The sequence below is a fragment of the Oxyura jamaicensis genome, chromosome 8 (genome assembly GCF_011077185.1).
Source record: "Oxyura jamaicensis isolate SHBP4307 breed ruddy duck chromosome 8, BPBGC_Ojam_1.0, whole genome shotgun sequence".
NCBI lineage: Eukaryota > Metazoa > Chordata > Aves > Anseriformes > Anatidae > Oxyura > Oxyura jamaicensis.
The window spans coordinates 26,108,275-26,130,257 of NC_048900.1; the positions used below are offsets into that span (position 1 = coordinate 26,108,275).

The 21,983-nt window shown below is 35.9% G+C and overlaps 1 protein-coding gene across 1 annotated transcript; it reads left to right on the forward strand.

Annotated features, from left to right (window-relative positions):
* Nucleotides 1-367: 367 nt before the first annotated feature.
* On the forward strand, nucleotides 368-21,593 carry LOC118170820 (nardilysin-like). The gene is given in 25 exon segments (XM_035333384.1): nucleotides 368-571; nucleotides 2,119-2,188; nucleotides 2,970-3,007; nucleotides 3,010-3,046; nucleotides 3,515-3,650; nucleotides 3,723-3,766; nucleotides 4,706-4,760; nucleotides 6,549-6,657; nucleotides 6,803-6,928; nucleotides 7,024-7,027; nucleotides 7,369-7,451; nucleotides 7,982-8,125; nucleotides 10,166-10,217; nucleotides 11,348-11,455; nucleotides 11,457-11,487; nucleotides 13,284-13,411; nucleotides 15,593-15,682; nucleotides 15,684-15,717; nucleotides 16,959-16,990; nucleotides 17,289-17,427; nucleotides 17,897-17,944; nucleotides 18,432-18,484; nucleotides 19,884-19,967; nucleotides 20,646-20,735; nucleotides 21,373-21,593. Coding segments are annotated over 24 exon segments (1,794 nt in total). The 5' UTR covers nucleotides 368-435; the 3' UTR covers nucleotides 20,659-20,735; nucleotides 21,373-21,593.
* The last annotated feature ends 390 nt before the right edge of the window (nucleotides 21,594-21,983 follow it).

Here is a 21,983-nt window from a genome sequence, read left to right on the forward strand (position 1 = left end):
GACTGAAGTTAGCCTTTGTGAATTGTCCTCTATGTAGTTCCCACAAAATATTGGTATGACATAAGAGGTACCTTATGTCATTGCCCATTTCCAAGCTCTTCAGTTAGAAATTGGCTAAGGGCTTTATTCTATCCACGTATTTCTGTGGAAGCTGATTTTGTTTATACAAATCTGCTAAACAGTTTGAAGGTTCCCCCAGATGGCAGGGAGCAAAGGTGTTTATTTAACCCCTGGCCCATAAGCTTCTCACAGGGGAGCGTTATGCCTACAAGAAGGCTGTACATCTGAAATAATCAAAGGAGTGTTGAAAATATTACATCTTTAGTTGGAATGCCCAGCTTCTGGTCCATGTTACTTGAAAGGATAACTTAGTTCTGTCAAACAGTTCAAGATGATACTTCAAAGCTGGGCCACTAGCAGCTACTACTTGCTTACATGTGGCCTTGCTTTGTGTACAATAAACATTGTGCTATTTTTTTTCTTTCTTTTTTTAAAAGTGGTTTACCGAAACCAAGTTCTGATAATCTGACGGACCCTTTTGACACACCAGAATTTCACAAACTTTATAGAGGTGAGAGGCCTGGGACAGCGCATACCTAACGGCAACTTTTAACATTTTACCTTTAGAGACATGTTCATACTGCACTGAGTGGACCTCACTCATGTTCTCTGTTATGCTTTGACAAGAAGTCGAATTGGATTTTCTTTTTAATCTTTTTACCTGTGTGTCTACATACCTTTTAATTGTTCTTGTATTTCTTTTTTCTTTGATTCTGATATTTGGTTCTTTCATTTTCTGTTATTCTCTAAGAGGGAAACTAGTCTAATAGGTCAGGAAATCCAAACATAAGGCTTAATTAGCAAACAGGTAGAGAGACCTCTGGTATGTTCTGTCTTCTCAGAGAAAACTGCCAGACCTTCCTTGCTCCGTGCATGCATCAGATTTTCCAATGTCTACAGCCATTTGAAAACTTCTTTTAAGAGAAATACACTGCTTTCCTCATGCATAGGTAATAGTACCTTCAAGCAGTCTTTGATGTGGTGGATGCACAAGTACCATCCATTGCCTGTGCAAACCTTATTTGTAAAACCTTTGTGTAATTTTCAGGGTTCCCTAGCAAGGAGCAGGCAAAGGCTCAACTTTCAAGAGAGCCCTTTCAGAGAGACCTTATTTGCAGGCGATGAGTTAAATTCATTCAGGGTTGCCATAGCAACCTTTTCTGCTGTATCCAGAAAAAGATTGCTTTATCAGTAAGCACACCCTTTCACAATACCCGTCCTTGACTTTTGTTCAGGGGTCTCATAGCTATTAGGAGCAATAGATAGGCAGGCCTCAAATTAGCAGTGTCTTAGGCTCTCATGTGCATCTTTGATCACTAATGCTCTTCCTCTCTCATCTAAATGTATACCAGTAATTTTTTTTCTCCACCTCTATAGTTTTTGGCAAGAGACTGACCCTTCCATATTGCATAAGGGCATATAACTAAAGATTTTGGGGTTTGAGTGCTATTATTTATGGCTACATAATCCAATTCTCAGTCCTGCTACTCTTCAGTCCACTTTCCCTGATCTCAAAGGATTCTTGTTCACTTTTTGCAAGAACCTGCTTTGTTGTGCAAAACTGCTCACCTGTCCCTAGGAGCTGTCAGATTGGTTCTGTGTCACGTTGCTGGCAATTTCTCAGTGACAAAAAAGAAAATAGGAGTATGGAAACCTAAACTGAGATGGAAATGATGATATTGACTGCAATAAACTAATCCCCTTCCAGAAGTGAGGGAGCTATTTCTCTGCATATGGATCTTATAATAAAGTGATTTGACTCTCTCACAGATAATCATTCTTTATTTGCAGAAAGTCAGGATTACTGTGACTGTTAGTCTATCCTATTAAGCTATGGGGTAGCATATAAGCCATACCTATTGATGACAGTTTAACAGAGCGGTGGATGGCAGCCTAATGAATCAGTGTGTATTTTTTATATATTTCCACACACAGAAGTGCATATGCATTTTTTTTTCTTCATCAAACAAATTATCTTGCTAACAGATGGTTCTTGGGATTAAAAGTATTGGAAATAATAACACATTTCTTTTTTCAATGAATAAATGTATTTTACAGTTTTCCCGGTCAGTAATATCCATCTGTTGAATATTACTTGGGCACTGCCCCCACAGGAGAGAAATTACAGGTAAAATGATGTTTAGACTGTCATTACATTAATTATGTAATTATTGTTAATTTACATTATATATTGATTTCATGCTGTTTATAAAACAGTTTTTGTTGGGAATCCAATAAATGATCTCATCTCATGATAATATCACAAAACAGAATAATTTCAGGTAATATATTTCATGCTTCTGGTACTTTGAGAATAGCATCTAAAACAGTGTTCAGTAAGGTAAAATAAGGTAAAAGGTTGTTGTTGTTGTTGTTTGTTTTTGTTTTGGAACCAGGGATTATGTGGATTTTAGTTACCTTTAATAAAGATACTAGTAAAGATATTACTTTTCTGAAGTATATTGGAGACACTTCCATTTCTTCATTTTGTTATTACTTCCACTGAGAAGCACTAGGAACTAGATCAATAAAGGGCTTAGTGGCACAATTTGACACCTGCAGTGTACGTGTTTGAATCACCTCCAGTGGCCTTTAAAACCGGAGTTAGGGGTCTGGGTTCTCTCCTTAGCAGGGTGATCCAATGGACTTTTACCCAAACTAACACAGAGCTATCAACAGGAACTACAAAGCAGAACTGTATGTCTGAAATCTTAGTTATTATATACCTGAATTCTGACAGCAAGTGAGATCTTTCCTACAGCTCCAAATCTAGAGTCTGGAAACTATTAGTGATGACTGGCACTAGAAGATCTCTGTCAAAGAAAAGTGAAATGTTAATTCCTTTCAAATTCTCAAAGTTTTTTTTTTTTTTTTTTTTCATTGTAACTGTTACCTAATCATTTTTCTAGGGTAAAGCCACTGCGCTATATCTCCTGGCTGGTAGGACAGGAGGCAAAGGCAGCGTTCCCTCTTTTCTTAGGGAAAAGTATGTATTTTGTATTTTTAAAGTGTGCAGTAGGGAAAACCATGTAACTTGCCAATTTTTAAGCAATGTCCATAGTTGCTTTTAATTTTTACCATTATGATGTGATTTAAGTGATGCAAAACACTCAGTTAAGGTACCATATGTGTTTTTACTTCTAAAAACAACAATTATAACAGGAAGATTTTCTGACTTTGTTAACATATTCATGAGTATATATTGCTCTTGTTCTAAATTAAAAATATATATTTAATATTATGATATGTTGAATGTAGTCTGGAAGGATGCCCGCCTTGCAGATTTTTAATTTGAAAGTATTTGACATTGTAGAGAGAAACATCTCTGGCTTAATCAGTTAGGATTAAATTTTAAAGCAGCTTTCACTGAACCGAGATAAACTTTAACAATGAGTTGTTACTTCAGGGAAATTTTTAACTGGAGTAATTAAGACTGGATTTAACTATTCAATAGGCTTTGGGCTGTCACCTTATCTGGAGGAAATGCTGAGACAGGATTTAAGCAGAACTCCACTTACTCTAACTTCAAGATTTCTATTACTTTGACTAGTGAAGGTTATGAGCATTTCTATGAGGTAAATTTCATTGTAATTTCAGTATCTTGCCATTTTGCCATGCAGATTTCAAAAGAAGCTACTTGTTCATCTACCTTCAGGTTGCACATGTTGTATATGAAAACGTTGCAGAAAGTGGGCCCAGATAAAAGGTAACTCTTGAATCCAGTGCATCATCATAATTGCAGTAGGAAAAAAAAATTAATGAAGATTCTAATCTTGTATATGGCTATCCATTCCACTTAGATGCATGTTATTTAAATACTAAGGAACACCCTTGTCCCCATGTCCTCTGTCACCTACAGCTCTTTCATCTTCCATGTTTTGCTAGAGACTAGCTTCTACTGTGACCAAACTTAAAACTGGTAACTCAGCTTGGTCATCCAACAGGGAACAGAATAGCTTTAAAACTTTAAAGAAAGAGCTGTTGCTAATGTAACTCATTTAGTTAAAAAATGAAAAGGAGCGTCTTGGGCAAGTAGCTTGAAACACAACAGAGGATTGAAGAGCTACCTCCAGTGGCTTTGGATAGTCTGAGGACAGTAATCTTTTCAGCTAGCTTTGCTGCATCTGAAAGGATGTTTTCTGTATTTTGATAGCATTTCATTTGAAAATTCCTTTAATTGGAAATCCAAACTACTAACTGAAAATGTCATTTTCAAAGTGTTTGGTAAAGGTTCCCCTAAACATTGCAATCTGAGAGTGATATCAAATGTTTTCAGTCAGGCAGTAGATAAAACTTTGAACTGGAATCACAAGTTTTCAGTTCTCATTTGCATTATGTTTTCTGTTTAATTATTTAACTGTTACTTCTCTGAAAAAATGGAAGCTAGTGATTTGTAGGACTAAGTAGATTTGTCTGAGAAATCTTCAATGATTTGAGCTTTCAGACTGAAAGGAGTTATCTGCACATTTCTAGTATACTGCATTTTTCCCTTGTGTTATCTTAAGAAAATATTCAATAGAGATATGGTACTTTTTGACTCAAATATTCTTTTTTTTTTTTTTTTTTTTTTTTTGCCTAGAAGTGTCCTCTTGTTTGTCACCAAAGAAATGTAACAGTATAATGAATAAAAATTTTTCACTTACAGAATCTGGAAAGAGATCCAGAAGATAAATGACAATGAATTTTCTTTCCAGGATAAGGTGCTTAGCTCTTTTTCAGCTGTTATGTATAAGAATATCAACTCAGACACATTTTTTTTTTTTAAATTCTGTAACTTTAGACTTTCACTGTGTGCTCTCTTACAGTAAATGGAATTAGAATTTTCCATTTAAAGATGTGTTGGAAGAAAGATTACTTCTTAAACAGAAAAGCATCACATTTAAGATAGAAAAATGATAGCCTTTATGACTTTTAAAGCTTTCCTATTAAAAGATGCCTCATAATGCATCTTGAATAGTCTATGATACTTTCCAAAAGGGATCTTATTCTTGTGGGGTTTTGTTCCTCCCCATTTAATTTTTAATTTAAAGGTTTCAAGATTTTTGTGTCCGCTCCATTCTTGAGCCAGTGCATTTTTTTTTATATATATATATATTATTATTTTATTATTATTATTATTATTATTTTCCACAAGTAGAAGTCATCTCCTCTGCAACACGTTCTATAAATTTATTGTGTTTCTTTACTGAAGCACACACTCTTTACTGTGTGTCTGTATGGTTCCTTGCTCAGAGTGCTAATGCTGGTTGATGATTTTATATGTTCCTGCAATATGGATTATTAAAGTTTGAAATGGAAATCTTTTGCAAAACTGACACTTTAATTTTATACTGACTTTTTTTGTTTTTGTTTTTCTAGAAGTATTTTAACACAGAGAACACCTTTCTATTGTGTAATAAATGTGCTTATTTTAGGTTGAATTAGGTGTTGTTTTTTTCTCTCAGTTTTCATGCTGAGAATCAAAGCTGATCAGGCTCATAAAGGTTCTCAGTTTCTCTCAGAATTTAGATTTTAGTTGGACCTGAAAATTGCAATGGCATTGTTTCTTCTTTAGGTACTATTTTTTATCAGCCATAGGATTCATGGGTGCAGCTTGAATCCAACCTCATTTTATAGTAGTTGTGGTATGTGCATGTGTGTTATCTTTCACTAGTGTGGTTGGTCAGCAAGTAAAGCTCACCTGAACTGTCTTTCCCCTCTCAGCATTATTGTTTATGCCTTCCTTAACCTCTTCATGTCTGTTCTATTTATTGAAATTCATGTGTAGGGATCTGAAATATGAGCAAATACCAACTTTCTTGGCATCATAAAAAATCTGCCTGTGAAGCCTTGTTGGACAACTCAACTTTCTGTAATGGTCCCAAGCACAGATGTTGCTGTGACATGCTACTTTGAGGGGAAAGCACATTTTTAAAGTAAGTGTGTTTCAGCAGCGGGAATAAATTCTGGCTTGGGATCTTGGCAGTTCTGGTACAAGTGTTTGTGCTTTTAAAAGTCATGCAAAAAGATTCTGAAAGCTCTTGGATTTATATGTGAACCAGGAGAAGGAGAATCGTGAGGAAGTGTTCATAACACATTTGGAAGCTATGAAAAAATGAAATGTATTTTTTTTGGCACCCATGTGCTTTCTTCTTCAGAGATCTACTAGAGTTTTGGTCCTGGGAAGGTGGGGAAGATATAGTGGGGGAGTCGTGCCCTCCCGAAGCACATAGTAGTGTATCCTTTTTTCTTCCTATGGACATATAATCTTTTTATTATTATTATCATTATGAAAGCATCAGATAGATACTTGTTTTAAATATGATCCTAACTACATGGGCAGAAAACAATCTTGTTTTAGAAATTTTTCTTTGATTTGTTGCAAGGGTGGCTGCTTAATGTACCGGGCAACCAAAGTTAGAAAAGCTCTATATAGCACCAAAAAAAAGTAAAATAAATCGATGTTTTAATTGTTAAAGACATGAAACAAAGATTTATTCATTTTTCAGGTTGATCCAATTAATTATATTGAGAATATTTGTGAAAACATGCATCTTTTCTGTAAGCAGGACTTTCTGACAGGAAATCAACTCCTGTTTGACTACAAACCTGAAGTGAGTGGACCCACAGCTTTGAATACATGTATTTGAGATAGAAAGATTTAGTATATTGAGAGCATTGAGTGAAATTGAAGTACCTTTACTAATTATTTTTTGTGTGTGTGTATTTGAAGTTTAATTAAGTTTCTTCATCCTTGATACAGGTAATATTGCTGATGTCCTTGACCTGCTCTGCCCTCAGAGAGCCAATCTTTGTCTGTTGCCTACCAACAATGAGGGAAAGTGCCCTCTAAAGGAGAGATGGTTTGAGACGCAGTACAGTGTAGAAGGTAAAAGCCTTTGAAGAATTTAGATTTTTTTTCCCCAAATTGAAATTAAAGCAATTAGAAAGGTAAAAGAGTAATGTCTAATAACACACATCTAGATATGTGAGAAAGAAATTTGACTAGTCAGCCTTTATGATCTCTAAATGAGTTTTAATTGCTAACCTGACTGTATGAATGTTGTAAAGGGACTGAGTGTTTTTGTGGATGTTGAGTAGCAGTTTCCTTCTACATTTTTTTTTGTGGTAAATTGGCCTACCTAACCTTAGGGGCAAGGGATCTTCTATATGGGAGAACAGAATTTTCTGCTTAAGTAAATAAGTAAATTGATGAAAACACAAGCAGTGCGTATAGCAGACTTTTTTGGTAACTGAGAATGATAATGCATATGATTTTCAAAGTTTATTTGAAAACAAATTTTAAAAGTGGCTTCATGTGCTTCACAGACATAGAGCAATACTGAGCTGCTGGGCCTTTGACTTTGAGTTAAATTTGGACTTTCACCATCCAGAAGAAAATGAATATCTAGGTAAGAAACCAGTACCTGATTGAATTCTGTTATTGTTTTATTCCCTAGCTTGTTCTGCATGATAGTAAGTAATATCTAAAAAATGGTCTGTGCATTTTCAGTATTTCTATGGCTATAGGAAGATGTTTATTTGTGTTAAATTTTGGTCAAGGTTTTTACAAATTTCAGTTTTTGAATGAAATTCTTTACTGTATTTTTAAGGCAAAGTGAAATAGGACAGTCTTAATGCATTCATAAAAATCTGTAATTGGCTAGAGAAAATCTGAGGTTGCTTTATTGGTTTTGGCCATCCACACTGTTTTAGAAAGACAGCACAATCAGAAAGAATACTAGCATTACTTTGAATAATTGTCTGTTTGCACTTTGCTTAATATTGGTGTATTGGTCAAATTATTGCTGTGGGGCCTAATTAACTATTTTTGTGTCCAAAGAGTTTGTATACAACTTAATTTAATATAAGGACATAGCAAAGAGGGAAAAACTGTGTTTTGAAAATAGCATACTTGGATGGTGGATCTGAAGTTAACAAGCTGTGTGTTGTGTTTCTGTGTTGGCTACTGACTTCTCCCTAAAAGCACCTGATTTCCCTGACGTAGATTATCCAGTCAAAGTTCTGAATACACTACAGGGATGCATGTGGTACAGGAAGGACAATAAATTAAGGAAACCTAAAGGTAACTAATGTATTAACAAATGTGCAAACCAAAGTGTTATCCAGGTTCCTGTAAACATTGTACAGTCTCTCTCTCTTTTTTTTTTTTTTTTTTTTTTTTCCTTTGTTAAATAGATTGTTAAGCAGATGGCTTGTTATATGGAATACCATTTTCTAAGACAAGTCTGGAGAGAGATGTTAATGCAGAGCTACCGTGGTTTAATTTATATAGCCAGTGATATCCCAGCCTTTACTGCTTTTGCCCTCTGGGCCCCTAGCCAGAATATCCACTCCTTTTCCAGCACCTGCATCTGTGAATTGCTGGCCTGTGTGGTCTTTGACTCAACTTTGAGGGAGATTGTACAGACTTGTGCTGGTAGCTACAGAAGCTTCTATGCTGAGGTTAGGAAAGGTGTGCACATTTTGTCCTCTCTGGTTACATAAAACTCTGTGTATTGGATTTAGGAGGAAGAAAAGAGCTTAAATGCTTGCCTAGTCACTTTGTATCCCACAGTGGAATAGGAAAGGTCAGGCAATAACTTATGTTTTAAAGGAAGACTTCAGTACAATAGAATTGGTTTATTTAATAGTAAAGAAAAGGTCATGTCTTTTGTTCTTTTATTCTCACATAAATTGATTTGTAAAGTTGAAGTTGGTTTATTACTTTTTTTTTTTTTTTTTTTTTTCTATGACTTTGTTATTCCAGTATTGGAGAAAAGGTCATCCTCTTAGTGGGCACCTGCTATTCCATGGTCCATTAAAACCACATTATTTCTGTTGAAGCTGAAGTGTTGTTTTTTGGTTTTGTTTTTCTTTTTCACTTTTTCACCTAACATCACCTTTCCCAAGTTAACCCAATTCCAACTGGGTAATCAGGAGCTGGACTTGATGATCCTTATGGGTCCCTTCCAACTAGGCAATTCTATGATATTCTATGATACTTTGTCATGCAGTCTAGTATATCAAAGGAGTCTGCTTACGATTAGAACTTTGTTGCTCAGTTGTGTTATTTGGGTTATAGAAACTTGAATGTCTCAACTTATGCTAGCCTGATGTGTCACTTAGATTAATGCAGGTTTTTTTTTTTTTTTTTTTTTTTTTTTTTTTTTTTACTGTACAAGAGCTCGAAGAAATTCCCACTCTATTATCTTTCCTTTTGGGAGTGAATTGCAGGATCTATCTCAAAGTCAAGTGTCAGTAGAACATTGTGACTGAGTACTGGCATTCTTATTGATTCTTTGAACTCTGACTCCACATGAAGCTGCTTTAAAAACTGAAAGCCCCTCTAATAATACAATTTATTTCCCCATTTTTTAAAAAAGGAAAAAAAAAAAAAAAGTACTGCTTTCTAATACAGTTCTAACTTTAAAAGAAACAACAAAAAAAAGTGGGCCTCTCAGGAGTTAAAGCATCTGGAAGGAAGGAACCAATCTGGGAATTGCAAGTTTGGTAGTAATTTAAAAAAACACACCAAAAAAGTTACCAAGAAACCCCAATCCAAAACCTTGCAACCCCTCCTTCTCCCCAGACATTTATATTTTCTCTGTATACTCAAAATATATTCTCTGGAGTCACTGAGACAATTCAAAATAAAACTATATTACCATTATTAGTGTAGTGATATTCTGTATCTGATATACTTAAGTTCTTATTGAGAATCTTTTTGATGTAGCATTTATATACTGTAAGAGTATTTTTGTTGTTGTTTCAGAGGCCTTTTTATTGCTTTTGACATAGAGGGGTAACTCTCTATGTCAAATATCTGTGCCTCTGTGGTATTAGTGCCTATAAAGAAAATCAGAGCAGATAAAGTATTGAGCAATTTAAAAACTGAATAAGTACAATCTGTTTTCTCCATATGAGTGTCTTTTTTGGTTCTTAATCCAAAGTGACTACAACTCCAAGTTCTCTTTAAATTTAAAAGTAACTCCAAGTATGTAAGTCGGTGAAAAAAAAATGGAACTGTCTAGAAGAAAGCTATTTGAATTGAAGCTAATGTTGTTTCTTCAGTTGTTCCTTTCTTATTTCTCTTTTTTTTCTTTTTTTTTTTTTTCCTTCTCAGCTTATGTACATTTCCACCTAATTTCTCCACATGTACGACAGTCTGCAGAGAGGTAAGAATATCTCTCTGTCATCTGCCCAGCAGACTAAGGCAGAAAATTAAATCTTTGATAAAGTAGTACCAATTGAAACGTTCAATACAGATTAAAGATCCCATTCCTTTCATTTAATTTGCTCCGTTGCTCAGTAGTTATATTTTGAGGAGGTAGGGAAAGGAATGTTTTTGCAGGAAAACGGAATGCATACTAGATGTTAGTGCAGATGACTCAGTATGAAAGTAGCTTATAACCCTTATAGTTATAAGTGATATTATATCAGAGTAATCTGCTAGAACAGAAAGCTCATCGGACTGCTGGAATGGGCCATCAACGGTGGGCAGCACATTCAACAAACGGAGAGATCTCTAGTGTGTAGCTGTGAAAGAAACAGATGCAGAACAGCACTAAAGTGTGTAAATTACTGAGTTCTGCTTGTAACTCTATAAATATATCAAATCCCCCTTTGTGCAGCATGCCTGCTAACCTTTGATCACGACTGTCTGTTGTAACAAGATGGATAGCAGTTCTGTTTTAAGATCACTACAGAGCTTCATGAAAGGGAGAATCATTTATTTCAAATATCTTCAGAAGCCTTTATTTCACCAGGCCTCAACAATGTAGGTTTTGAAATTTTAACAGAAATACTTGATTTTAATATGGTGGGCACTTGACAATTCTTAACCATCACGAAAGATTCCTTAAAGTGATAAAATGTGTTTCTACCTATTTTGACTCCGTCACAGACACTTCCATTTCAGATATAGCTGTGAATCCTCCAAATGTCGTCTTTGCAGCTACCTCTTACACATTTTTTTTAGTCTTGTTAGTATACAGCAAACAAATTTTGCTGAGTGTTAATATAGTCCTTAAAAATTAATTCTTTGTTCATGGTAGTTGTTATCCTTGTACACCCCAGAGAGTGCTGCAAGTTATCATACACCATGGTTTTAATAACATTTTTTTCCTTTTCCTCTGATACACAACATTTCTAAGTCTCATGCCAGAAAACCTAGAAGACATCTTTGTGTGTAATACCTAACTAGCTCTTACCCTTGAACAACTGCTTGTTCTTAGAACTATTGGATTGAACGTTTGTTTCTTTTCTATATTGATTCCCACTCTAACTTCCTTTTTCATTCATGTAGTGTAGTCCTCCTAGATATTTTGGTAAGCATCCTGTCTCTGAATTTGTCAGAACCAGCATATGGAGCTGATATTGCTAAACTGGAGTACAAACTGGTGGCTGGAGATCATTAGAGTGAAAGGATTAAATCATAAACTACCTGTAAGTCCTAATGTCATCCTTAATAGAGCTCAACAAACCATATGTTGAGCATTATTTTCTGTTAGTCAGAAGCCTGAAATGCTTACTTTTATGCTACAGTTCATTAATTAATAGTTCTACCTAGTATTAAAGTCTACTGAGGGATAATGGTTTTGCATGTAGTAAAGATCCATGTGCATTTTTCTGCTGAGTACCTCAAAAACTGTAAGATCAGTGAGGTGAAGACTTAGGGTTTAGGTTGGACACTTTATGATGTGAATTGTAAAAAGAATGAGTGTGGAGTAAAGAAGGCTAAATACAAAACAATTGGCTTTTAACTAAGTCAAGTTTGTTTGTTTTTTGCATGCGGTAAGAAAGAAAATCAAATGAAAGTTTAAGAATACTGAGATCTGATGTGAAATGTATAATGCAACTCTTCTCGGTACAAATCTGATTTTAATTTATGCTTATTATATGAAAGCCTCCCATGACTTCCTCTAGCACAAGTGGTCTAAGAACTGGAAGCGTGGCAAGTGCCAAACAGCAGGTATGTGTGTGGGGCATACTGTTTGAAGGTGGAAGGGGTAGGCAGCTGGGGAGGAATAATTAGTCACAACAGCAAGCTGGGACAAATCATTTCAATACAGCTGTTAAAAAGTGCTTTCCTAATAGCTATTCACTTCTGTATTTTTGAGTAGATGGTAACTGCTAGAGGCACAATCGTGTTGACTAGCCTCCCCTGTCTATAAGAAGTGTCATGGGACAGACGGATCTCCACCAACTGGTACCGTGAAGGGAGCAGTTGCAAATATGTTCACTGATCAACTGCTTCTAGTTACATCAGTAAAATAAAGTTGTGTCTGTAATATGGATAAGGTTTTGATAGTGTGGGAACCTGGCTGTGAAATTCTTACACTCCTAAGGGATCTCAGCTAGAGATGAAGAACCATGTGTTATCTGTGGACTAATGGACCTGTATAGAACTTTGGTTACTAACTGCAGTTTTACTCTCAGTTTCCAAAGTATAAGATTTGGTTTTCAGAAGCTTTTCAGTCATCCCAGGGGTGGCTGCTTGAGAGAAAAGCCAAACTGTGTGAGAGTGACTATTGCAACTAATTATTCAGATACAAGGAATTTTTTTAGGAGCTCTGGGAGCAAAATTTAGATCTTAGTATAGGACAAGAAAAACCTAATGTAAGAGATTCCTGTTTTTACATGCACTGGGTATGGTTTAGTGGCATCTCTGAAGTCCTGGATACGTTTTGACTATGAGACAGGTATGAAAGGAACTAAAGGAGTAGAATGAATTTTCATCCTTCTGTAATGTTTTATTGGAAGACGAGAAGTGAGCAAGATATTTGTGTATTCTGCAGGATGATATAAGAGAAGATTTTGCTGCCTAGATTTCACATCAATATGAATAGGTTGTTTCTCTGTTTGTGTCTCTCTGTTTTCAAGTAAAGAAATTTCATTGTATTGGCTATTTTAAGTTAAATTTATTAATGTATTTTATAATAAGAGATAGCTATCCAGTTATAAGTACTCTTGCTAAAAAGATTTATATGGTTTTAGCAGAATTGTTGGCTGACTGATGTGTCCTGGTAATGGATTATTTATTTTTAAATAATTGATTCATTTATTTATGATTTTTCTTTTTAAAAATATATAGAATTAATTTGTTGCCTGGAGAAGGTATAAAAGGTTTAAATACTGTATTTTTGAATGCTCTGTTATGTCTCACATTTTGTTGATTTGAAAGGAACCGAGTTGTCCTTCTCATAGTGTGAATCGTTCAGGAAATAATATTTTCTTTACAGCTACTGCTTCAGCCCATCGTTGACCATTTGTCTGACTTCAGTTTTACTCCAGGAGTCTTTGAGATGATTAAAGAGGAACTAAAAAAGACTTGCTTCAATATGCTCATCAGATCGGAGGTGTTAGCCAAGTGAGTGTCTGTGGGAACGGCTTAATTTTAGGGTAGTGGTAGGGGGAAAAAAAAAAAGGCAATCATCTTTGTTCTTCCTATGTTGTCATAGTAGCGTAATACAGTTGCTTGAAGAGTTGCCTGTCTTTTTATCAGAAATTACCATGCAGTTCTTTGCATACTCTTGCTGAATATAGTGAATGCCAGCACAATAATTATATGTGAGCACAATTTTCAAACTGCCAAATATTTTTGCTTTATACTAAGTACCAAGATTAATGATCAGGTGCCAAAAGCTGACATGAATTCACATATTAAAATACTTATCCTGTATATTTTTTCTTAGTTGCTTGCATTTTTTCTGTCAACAGCACCTGTGTGTATGTACTCTGAGGTTAAAATTCCTCATTAGATTACCAAATCTTCTGAATAAGTGTCAGCTGGGGTCATTCTACTCCCAGAGTTCCAGCACAGCTACCTTTTGCTTCTTTCTAATTGCCATTGGTGTCACTCACTTTTCATGCTATATCTTTATCAGTACTTCTCTCATTCTCTCCAGAAGGAAACTTTATTTTTAGTTTGCTTATCAGTTAGACAGCCTCTGTTTGTTTCTATAAAAGGAAGAAAAATGTTAAAGAAGAGGAGATATTTGAGGTCTGCTGCACTACAGGTAGGGATAAGTAGACAAAACCGATATTACATAAGATTTGTGTCAGCCAGCAAAATTTCTGCTTGATTTAGAAAGGGTAGTTCACTGAAATCAGAGCTTTTCCATAGCTGAAAATCAGGAAAGGTACCTACAGTTTTCTTCCACAGATCAGTTGAAACCACATTGCATAGTCTTTAGAGAAAAGATAGTAGCTAGCACTGTATGGCTATAATCTGACATCTTGTTTGATATTCTGTGAATCTGATGACGTAGATATTTTGCTAACACTGTGTGCTGAATTTTCTCAAAGGAGAAAATATTAATCAAAATGAGATAGGGTTGTAGTTTCCTGCTCTGCAGGAGCAGTTAAAGGTTGCTCCTCTTTGGCCTTGTTCTTGTTATGAAGGTAGAGAGTGTTCAGATATTAAATTGAAGCTAAAGGATGTTGTAGCCTTCATATCACTAATAGCTATTGACACTTTTGTAAAATTAGTTTGTCATTTGCAAATTATGTTGTCTTTGTAGGATTTTGGCTTGAATCGACTAACTGAAATTCAAAGACTTCTGTATACCTGTAGATTAAAAGGCTCTGCTTCAATATTTAGGATTAAACCGAGCCTTTTGTAGGCTGCTGTATAGGTACCACAAACAGAGCACAGGTCCCTGAGGAAAGAGGGAGATAACTGCATCAAATAATTATATAAACCATGACTGAGTTAGCCAGTTTACTGAAAATCCACTGTGTATTAAAAAACCAGCTTCAGCAAAAAGGCAATCCAATGGTAAATATTATCTCTAAAAATTTGGTGTGGTGGAAGATATATTATGGTTGTCTTATGTTGGATCATTTTTGCTAACGCAGTTTCTCAGCAAAATGTTATTTTTCTAAATTGTTGGCTTTTTGACTTCAAATATTTCTGTAGTGACACTGACTGATTTTCCTATTGATTTGGTTTTTATTGCAATGAGACACTAACTCAGGAAGGCAAACAATTTTTAGGGTGCTTTCTATAACTCCTTCCCTTTTCACAGTTCTCAGTTGTGATTCTGAACAGGCTTACGTATTCACACCAAAGGCTGTTGAAGAATGTAAAAATACCCTCCCCCCATAAATAAAAACTGGAGACTGTTGCTTAAAGTCAGTGATCAAGTCACAGTTTGGCTTACAAGAAGAATGGTAGAGCTTTCAGTATAAAATACTTTCTTCTTTTTTAATACTTTTAACTATTTTTTTTAGGTTTCTGCTAAAACCTCGTCAATTTTTTAGTGACCTCTCTGAATGATGTACTGCAGAATAGTATTTATGTGATGATCTTTACAGTTTAATACAAAGGTGAAACTTCTTAATCCTGTGCATGAATTTCTTGCTTACAGGTTTGAGACCCTGTATTTTATTAACCCCTTTGATTCTTGTCACTAGTTTCATGCTTGCTTTGGTTTCTTTGGGGGCCAATATCTGTTATTTCTGGGTAGAGTCAACTACATTTTTTCTTATCAACTCTGAAATGAGTTGATTTTTTTTATTATTATTATATTTTTTATTTTTTTAGTAGAGACTTACGTCATGCAATTTTGAAGCATGGCAAGTGGCCTATCACAGATAAGTATCAGAGATTAATGAAGGGAATTTCTGCAGAGTCTATTGTCTTTTGTTAAGGCTTTCAAATCACAGCTATTTGTCGAGCTTACCTGACATGTTACATTTCCTTGTGCTAAACCCTCCACAATGAAAGTTTGGGGTCTGCAGTTTTTGGTCTTGTTTGTTTGCTTGCTTTTAGTAAAATAGCTGTGTTTAATTATTTTGAACATAATTACAGCAAACCTTATTATTAACCATTTTGCCAGCCCTATTTTCCACCAGTATTTTGGCAGATCTAGGTGACCTGAGAGTGCCAATATAATCTAGGACATTTGCTATTTTCCTCCTGTGTTGTCCAAACACGATGTGTAATTGTTCTATTTCTCACATATGTTTCTGAGGTGCAGCTAGTGTTAAAAGCTGTTCAGTCTTTGCACAGCTAGTATTCCACTGTATCTCAAGTGGAATTTCGAATGTGTAGCTGTTGATTTTCTTACTAAATTTGTGGTGTAATACAGCCAAATGACAAGGTCGACTGCAGCAGTGCAGCTGAACATCTGTCAATCATAATTCCTGTGGAAGTTTTGTCTACAGGCCCTAAGTTTTAGTTTTCAAAAACCTGATCATGCCAAGGTTTAGCCACAGATCCACTTGTACAAGGCTGCCTCTGCTCCTCAGTGGACATAAGCTTACTGTTTTAACCTCAATAAACAGATTTGTGGAAACTTTTGTCAAAGTATTATTGGAAGTAGAGGTTCTGGTAATTTCCGAGTTATTCTTGTGTCACATTGCTTGAAAGTTAAGCTGAAGATTAAAGGCATAGTTATTGCAGAGTTAAGCTGTGTTTTTGTGCTGGTGGGTACACTTTTCACCTACCATGTAGTTGCCTGTCTCATTGTGCTCTTCTGTTCTGTTGTTTGCTGCCTTTCCCTCAACTGGAGCTGGTGTTTCTTTACAAGTATTTCATCATAGCATACAAGAGAGGTTCCTCCTCTAGATTTCTTGTATCTGGTCTCCTTTCTACTCAAATTGTATTACACTGTCTGCATCTTCCGTGGGTTCTTTTTTTGCTCCTACATTATTATTGAGAAAAGGCTACAAATGCCCAAGCAAGAAATTATATTGGAGAAGTGTATTTTTATTTTTATTTTATTTTGTTGTTGGTTTTTCTTTCCCCTGCAAAGTAGAAGAGAGCAGAACTTACCATCTTCAAGAGCCTTGAAGATTCACATATCATTGGCAAGGGTGCTGGAACAAAAACTTCCTGAATTTTGCAGTGTATATTAAGACTAATATTTCTCCTCTCTGAAATTAAACTAATTGTATATTTCCTTTCCTAGGAAGCAAAGGGTTTTCTGTGTTATGTTGTTGCGTGAGTATCTGATTCCTGCACAATTCCCCTTCAATTACACTTTCCTGGAGGGAAAGAGTGGGCTAGGGTGGGAAGAATACTGAAAGCACAATTGAAATTGATTTAAGACATTCACGTATGTAATTTCATTCTAGAAAGCTTATGGTTTTACTTCTGTTCATTTAAATAGGAAGGAGTTTTAAGGGGAAGGGAACGATGTGAATTGACCACCGCAGTATTTGGTTTGTGAAGCCTGGCTCGTTGTTTTGGCTATGATGTCAGCAGGTGTTTGACACTTTGCTCTTTGTGCTCCCTTCAGAAAGCTCCAGTTTGCTCCCCTGGCCCACCCCTGCCCTGTGCAGTTCTGGGTGGTGGATCTGCCAAATACACACCTGCTCTGCAAGGTGAAAGCTCTCAACAAAGGGGATGCCAACTCTGAAGTGACGGTGTATTATCAGGTAGGGCATTCGAGTTTTGCATGCAGTTGTTTGTATTATTTGTAGTAATTTGCTGTACGGGCACAATTCAAAGAGCAATCAATGCAGAACCAGTCTGCGTGATTGCTGTGCAGCGAAAGAGAACTGAATGATAGTGATTTTGAAAGCGCAGTTCCTCTGCAAAAGACCTACTAAAGTCCTTGATGAAATTACAGCCTATATTATTTCGTGATTGATTATTTTCAATGTATGTATTTTGCTTTTTCATATCCCATCCAATCCAGTCTTGCTAGTGTCACCTTTCTTGGCAATTGAAGTCCCACCCCCACCCTTTAAGGTAGTCTTCCTACCCATGTAGTGGATAACAAATGAAACTACTTACTTTTTACAATAGAAAAACAGAAATTGTTGGCTTGTTGCTTTGTATGATAACTTACTGAGCATTTAATGCCAAAGTCAGTCTGGGCTTGATTTATTTGTTTGTTTTTAGGCTGGGGCAAGGAGTTTAAGAGAATGTGTTCTTACAGAGTTGCTTGTGGTAAGTTTTGGTATTTTCTAACAAATCGTGGGGGCTTATTGGTTTGTGTACTGGCTGCATTTACGTACGATGCAATGCTCAGTATGTGGATAAGCAATGGTTAACATTAAGACAAGATGCTAACTCCTGTGACATGTATGATTGTCGTAGCCTACTAGGACTTTTATACTGTAAGTACTTGGGACTGTTCTGGTATGGTACTTCAAACAATGCACCATTTCACTTAAGAATTAATAAATATATTTGATATAAAATGTCAGTGTGAAGGTTAATTTCCCATCTTATCCTGTTGCAGGGACATAGATTTAACTGTGTTAATTTATTCCTAAATCTGTGAGGATAGGAGAAGTTGGGGGGAGGTGTAGTGGGTTTAGTCCATTTTTCCTTGATCATGCCTGTCCGTAGGGTCTGAAACAGTGTGGGTGTGGTAAAACATTTAATGTTGTGAACATGAAAACATTTTGAATAAATTCAAGCTGTGCTTCAGATGCACATGGAGGAGCCTTGTTTCAATTTCCTGCGACCCAAAGAAACACTTGGGTAAGCTCACTGTCAGAAGGTACAGTTCCCGTTCAGCTGTTTTCTTCTTGAACAATCAGTCCCATTACCTTGTTGCTATGGGAAACTAGCTAATTCCTGGAATAATGTAGCTGAAAGTCCAGGGTAGTATACTACAAACAAATACAGCATTATCACTACAAGTTTCTGTTGCAGCTTCTTAGTTAATTTTTCTAGGTCTACAGATGGGCCTATGTCCTCTCTTTAATTGCACATAACTCCATAAATGCTTGGGGTGCATTCCAATCTGTGTGTATCTGTAATATTTAGAGCCTGGATCTACGCCAGTGTTCGTGTTGTGAATACCCTGCCTTCTCTAGTGTAATTGTTTTGGTGCTTTATATATTGAAATTACACAAAGAAGCCTCCTGTAAACTGATAACACAACTGAAGAAAGAAAAAACAAAATGTTCTGGATCTAGCGATTGACCACATGTAAGCTGTGATGCTTAAGATGTTGGTGTTCACTTGTAGCTATGTCCTGGGCTGATGGTGATAGCTAAGCCAAAAGAATGGGAAATGTTAGGTGCTGTGAAAAAGATTTTGTGCTTTTTCCTCAGGCTGTAAACCCTGTAAAGTTCACAAGCAAGGTTAGCTTCCATGAAGAGGTTAATCTTTTCATAATTCTTAGTGTCTAAATCAGAAGGTTGTTTTGAAGGCTTTTTTTTTTTTTTTTTTTTTTTTAAAGAACTGTTTCTTGATAAACAAAAGTCAACTGAAGAAGCATCAACTCTATGCTGGAAGAATATCTCAGACGGTTCTTTGCTCATTGAATGCTGGGAGACAGGTCAATGGCTGCGGTGGTGAGTGGTGAGAGGGGTATTCTTGGTGCAGATAGGAATATCCTTCGTGGAGTCAGTAGAAAATATGCTATTCCTAAAAAGGGATTTTTAATTATGGTGTTTAAAGAGCTACTTGCTATTGAATTAGTCCATACATTACATCCTGTCAGAAATTTCATCTGCATTTCAGCACTGGCAGCTTAGTCCGTTTTAACCAGTGAGAAACGTGACGTGGCTTCAGTGATGGCATTTGTTAATTGCAGATGCCTAAAAAATAGTTTCATTTGGATTGATTACTTGGACCATTTGTGATCTTGCATCTCACTTGAAGGAATTCTTAGAATGTAATTATCTAAGCCTGTTTATAAAACGTTAAGCAGAGCTGTAGGAGATTGACTGAACTTAGAAGAGGTTATGCCTCTTAGTATTTGAGTATGTATTTAAGTTAGCCCTTTAGGAATATTTGGTATTAGCATCCTAATGGGAAATGTTATGTCTAAGCACTGGTAATATTCTTACTTTGTTGTTAAAATTATGAATATTAAGTGATACTTGCTTTTGTAATTAAGTCTCCCCTCCCCCCATCTCTTTCATTTAAGCTACCATGTGTACCCGGCCTATAGAAATAATTCTGGGATTATTGGGTTTTCCATTAGTGTAACAACACAAGCAACCAAGCACAAGTAAGTCTTTCTGATTTTACAGTGGTTGGATTTCTGGCATATGCATCTTTGGGTTTTGAGAGCCTTGAGATTCAGAGCTGGCACACGCAGATCTGCTCGTATCTGAGTAAGATATTTGTTACAAGAATTCTCACTATGAAATTATTCAACTAAGATTTAAGATTTCTTGTTCTTACAGTGCTTATATTTTTGGTACAGTGATACAGGCATGTTTAGCTGTCAGTTTTGGAAGTGGAAATAATGTTACATGGTTAAAATCTCTGCTGCGCATGCTCTTTATAATGTTGATATCACAGACTGTTAGTGTCTTTTTCATTCCTTTTTGGTAAAAAGATATCTTTTTTTCTCATTGCATTGTTTGTTTTTGCTCTGTTAAGATTCTCTTATTCACAGTAAACAGGCCTGTGTGAGAAACAAAACCACCTAAAACATCTGTTTTGAAATTATTATTTCACAGAATTTGTAGCAATCCAGGTTAATTCTTCTTAAGCACGGGCTAGTAGTTCTAACAGAGAATGCTGTTGACAGACCTTACTATTTAGTTATTACGCTTGTACTTGGTGCTGGAGTACAGAAGTTTGTAAAGCATAAGGCTTATAAAGATGTTTGCAGTGATCTTTAATGTTAGTGATCCAATTTGCTTTTAAAACAATGTCCTTATTCTTTTGTGGATTTTAGATTGAAGTATTAAAATAACTTACCAAAGAAGATCTCATTGAATGGTTCCAAGTTTTCAGGGGAAAAGATAGAAGAACACTCGGTATACGTGTAAGTACATCTGTAATCAGTGCTGTACTGGACACTTTTCCTTTATTATTTCTTTTTAGGAAAGATGCAATTTGACTGTCTTAACTAAATTTCAAGACCTTTTCTTTTCTTCTTTATGATGCCCTTACTACCCATTTTTAAAGTGCTCTGCTGTGAAAACAGTTAGGAAGTTTTAGAATTCTGAAGTATAACAGTTAAATGCTGGAATTACCAATGTCACCTACAGTGGATGTCAGTCTCTGAAATCCCACTGCTACTGAAGTCCTTAACTGAAGAACTCTGTAAGTTGCAGGAAAGTTGTGAAATTCTATACCAGCATTTATCCCTGAAATTTTGTGTGGTGGGATTGATCTCATCAACTTGAACTATTTTAACATTAGACATGTAGTTAAGCTGCTTTTCTCATGAGTGGGCAGAGGCTCCTCCAGAGGCTACTTCTCCCATGTTAAGACAGGGAGGTTGAAACACTACCTGAAAGCATTGTGTGGTGACGACAGAGGCAGCCTAGACTACAAATTCAGAATTTTGAATTTGACTGATTTGTACTCCAGTTTTACTAAACTGGTTTAAAAGTCTGGTTAAAGCCTAGTTTGGATTTTTTACCATCCACTTCTTGTTGCCCTTCTGAATTTTTCAGGTTGTTGGATATGGTGAGCAAGAACAGGACTCAGAATTTGCAGCTGTCTTAGATGTACAGGGCCCACTGCTTGGTGAACACCCTCAATTAACATTCTTACCCCCATCTTCCTATATGAAAAATACTGCTTTCATCAGGCACATCAAACATTTCACATCAACCCTTAACCTTCTTCCTTATCATACAATCTTACAATAAATTTTAGCTCTTTTTCTGTGCCCGAAAATATTAAGTAATTTTTAATTTGGGATCATTGCAGATCATTTATGTTACATAAGGGAATATATAGTGTCAGTGAATCTGGGTAAGTTTATTCTTCTGTGTTAAAGAGATAAAAGAATAGAGGAAAGAAAGGCATGCAGTTGTCTGTTATGGCTCCCCATGGAACCAGAGCTGAACCATGAGCTGCTTTGTTCATATGGACAATATTTCTGATAAGCTTTAGTTACTCTATTTTCTAACCAAATTTCTATATATTCTTTAGAAAAATAAGATGACCAAAAAGGAAAGAAAAGCAAATAGAAGTTGTTCCTCTGATCATCAGGACTGTCTTACCGGATCTGACTACACTCTATCTACTCTTTCTCACCTCTGATAGTAGCTAGCAATGG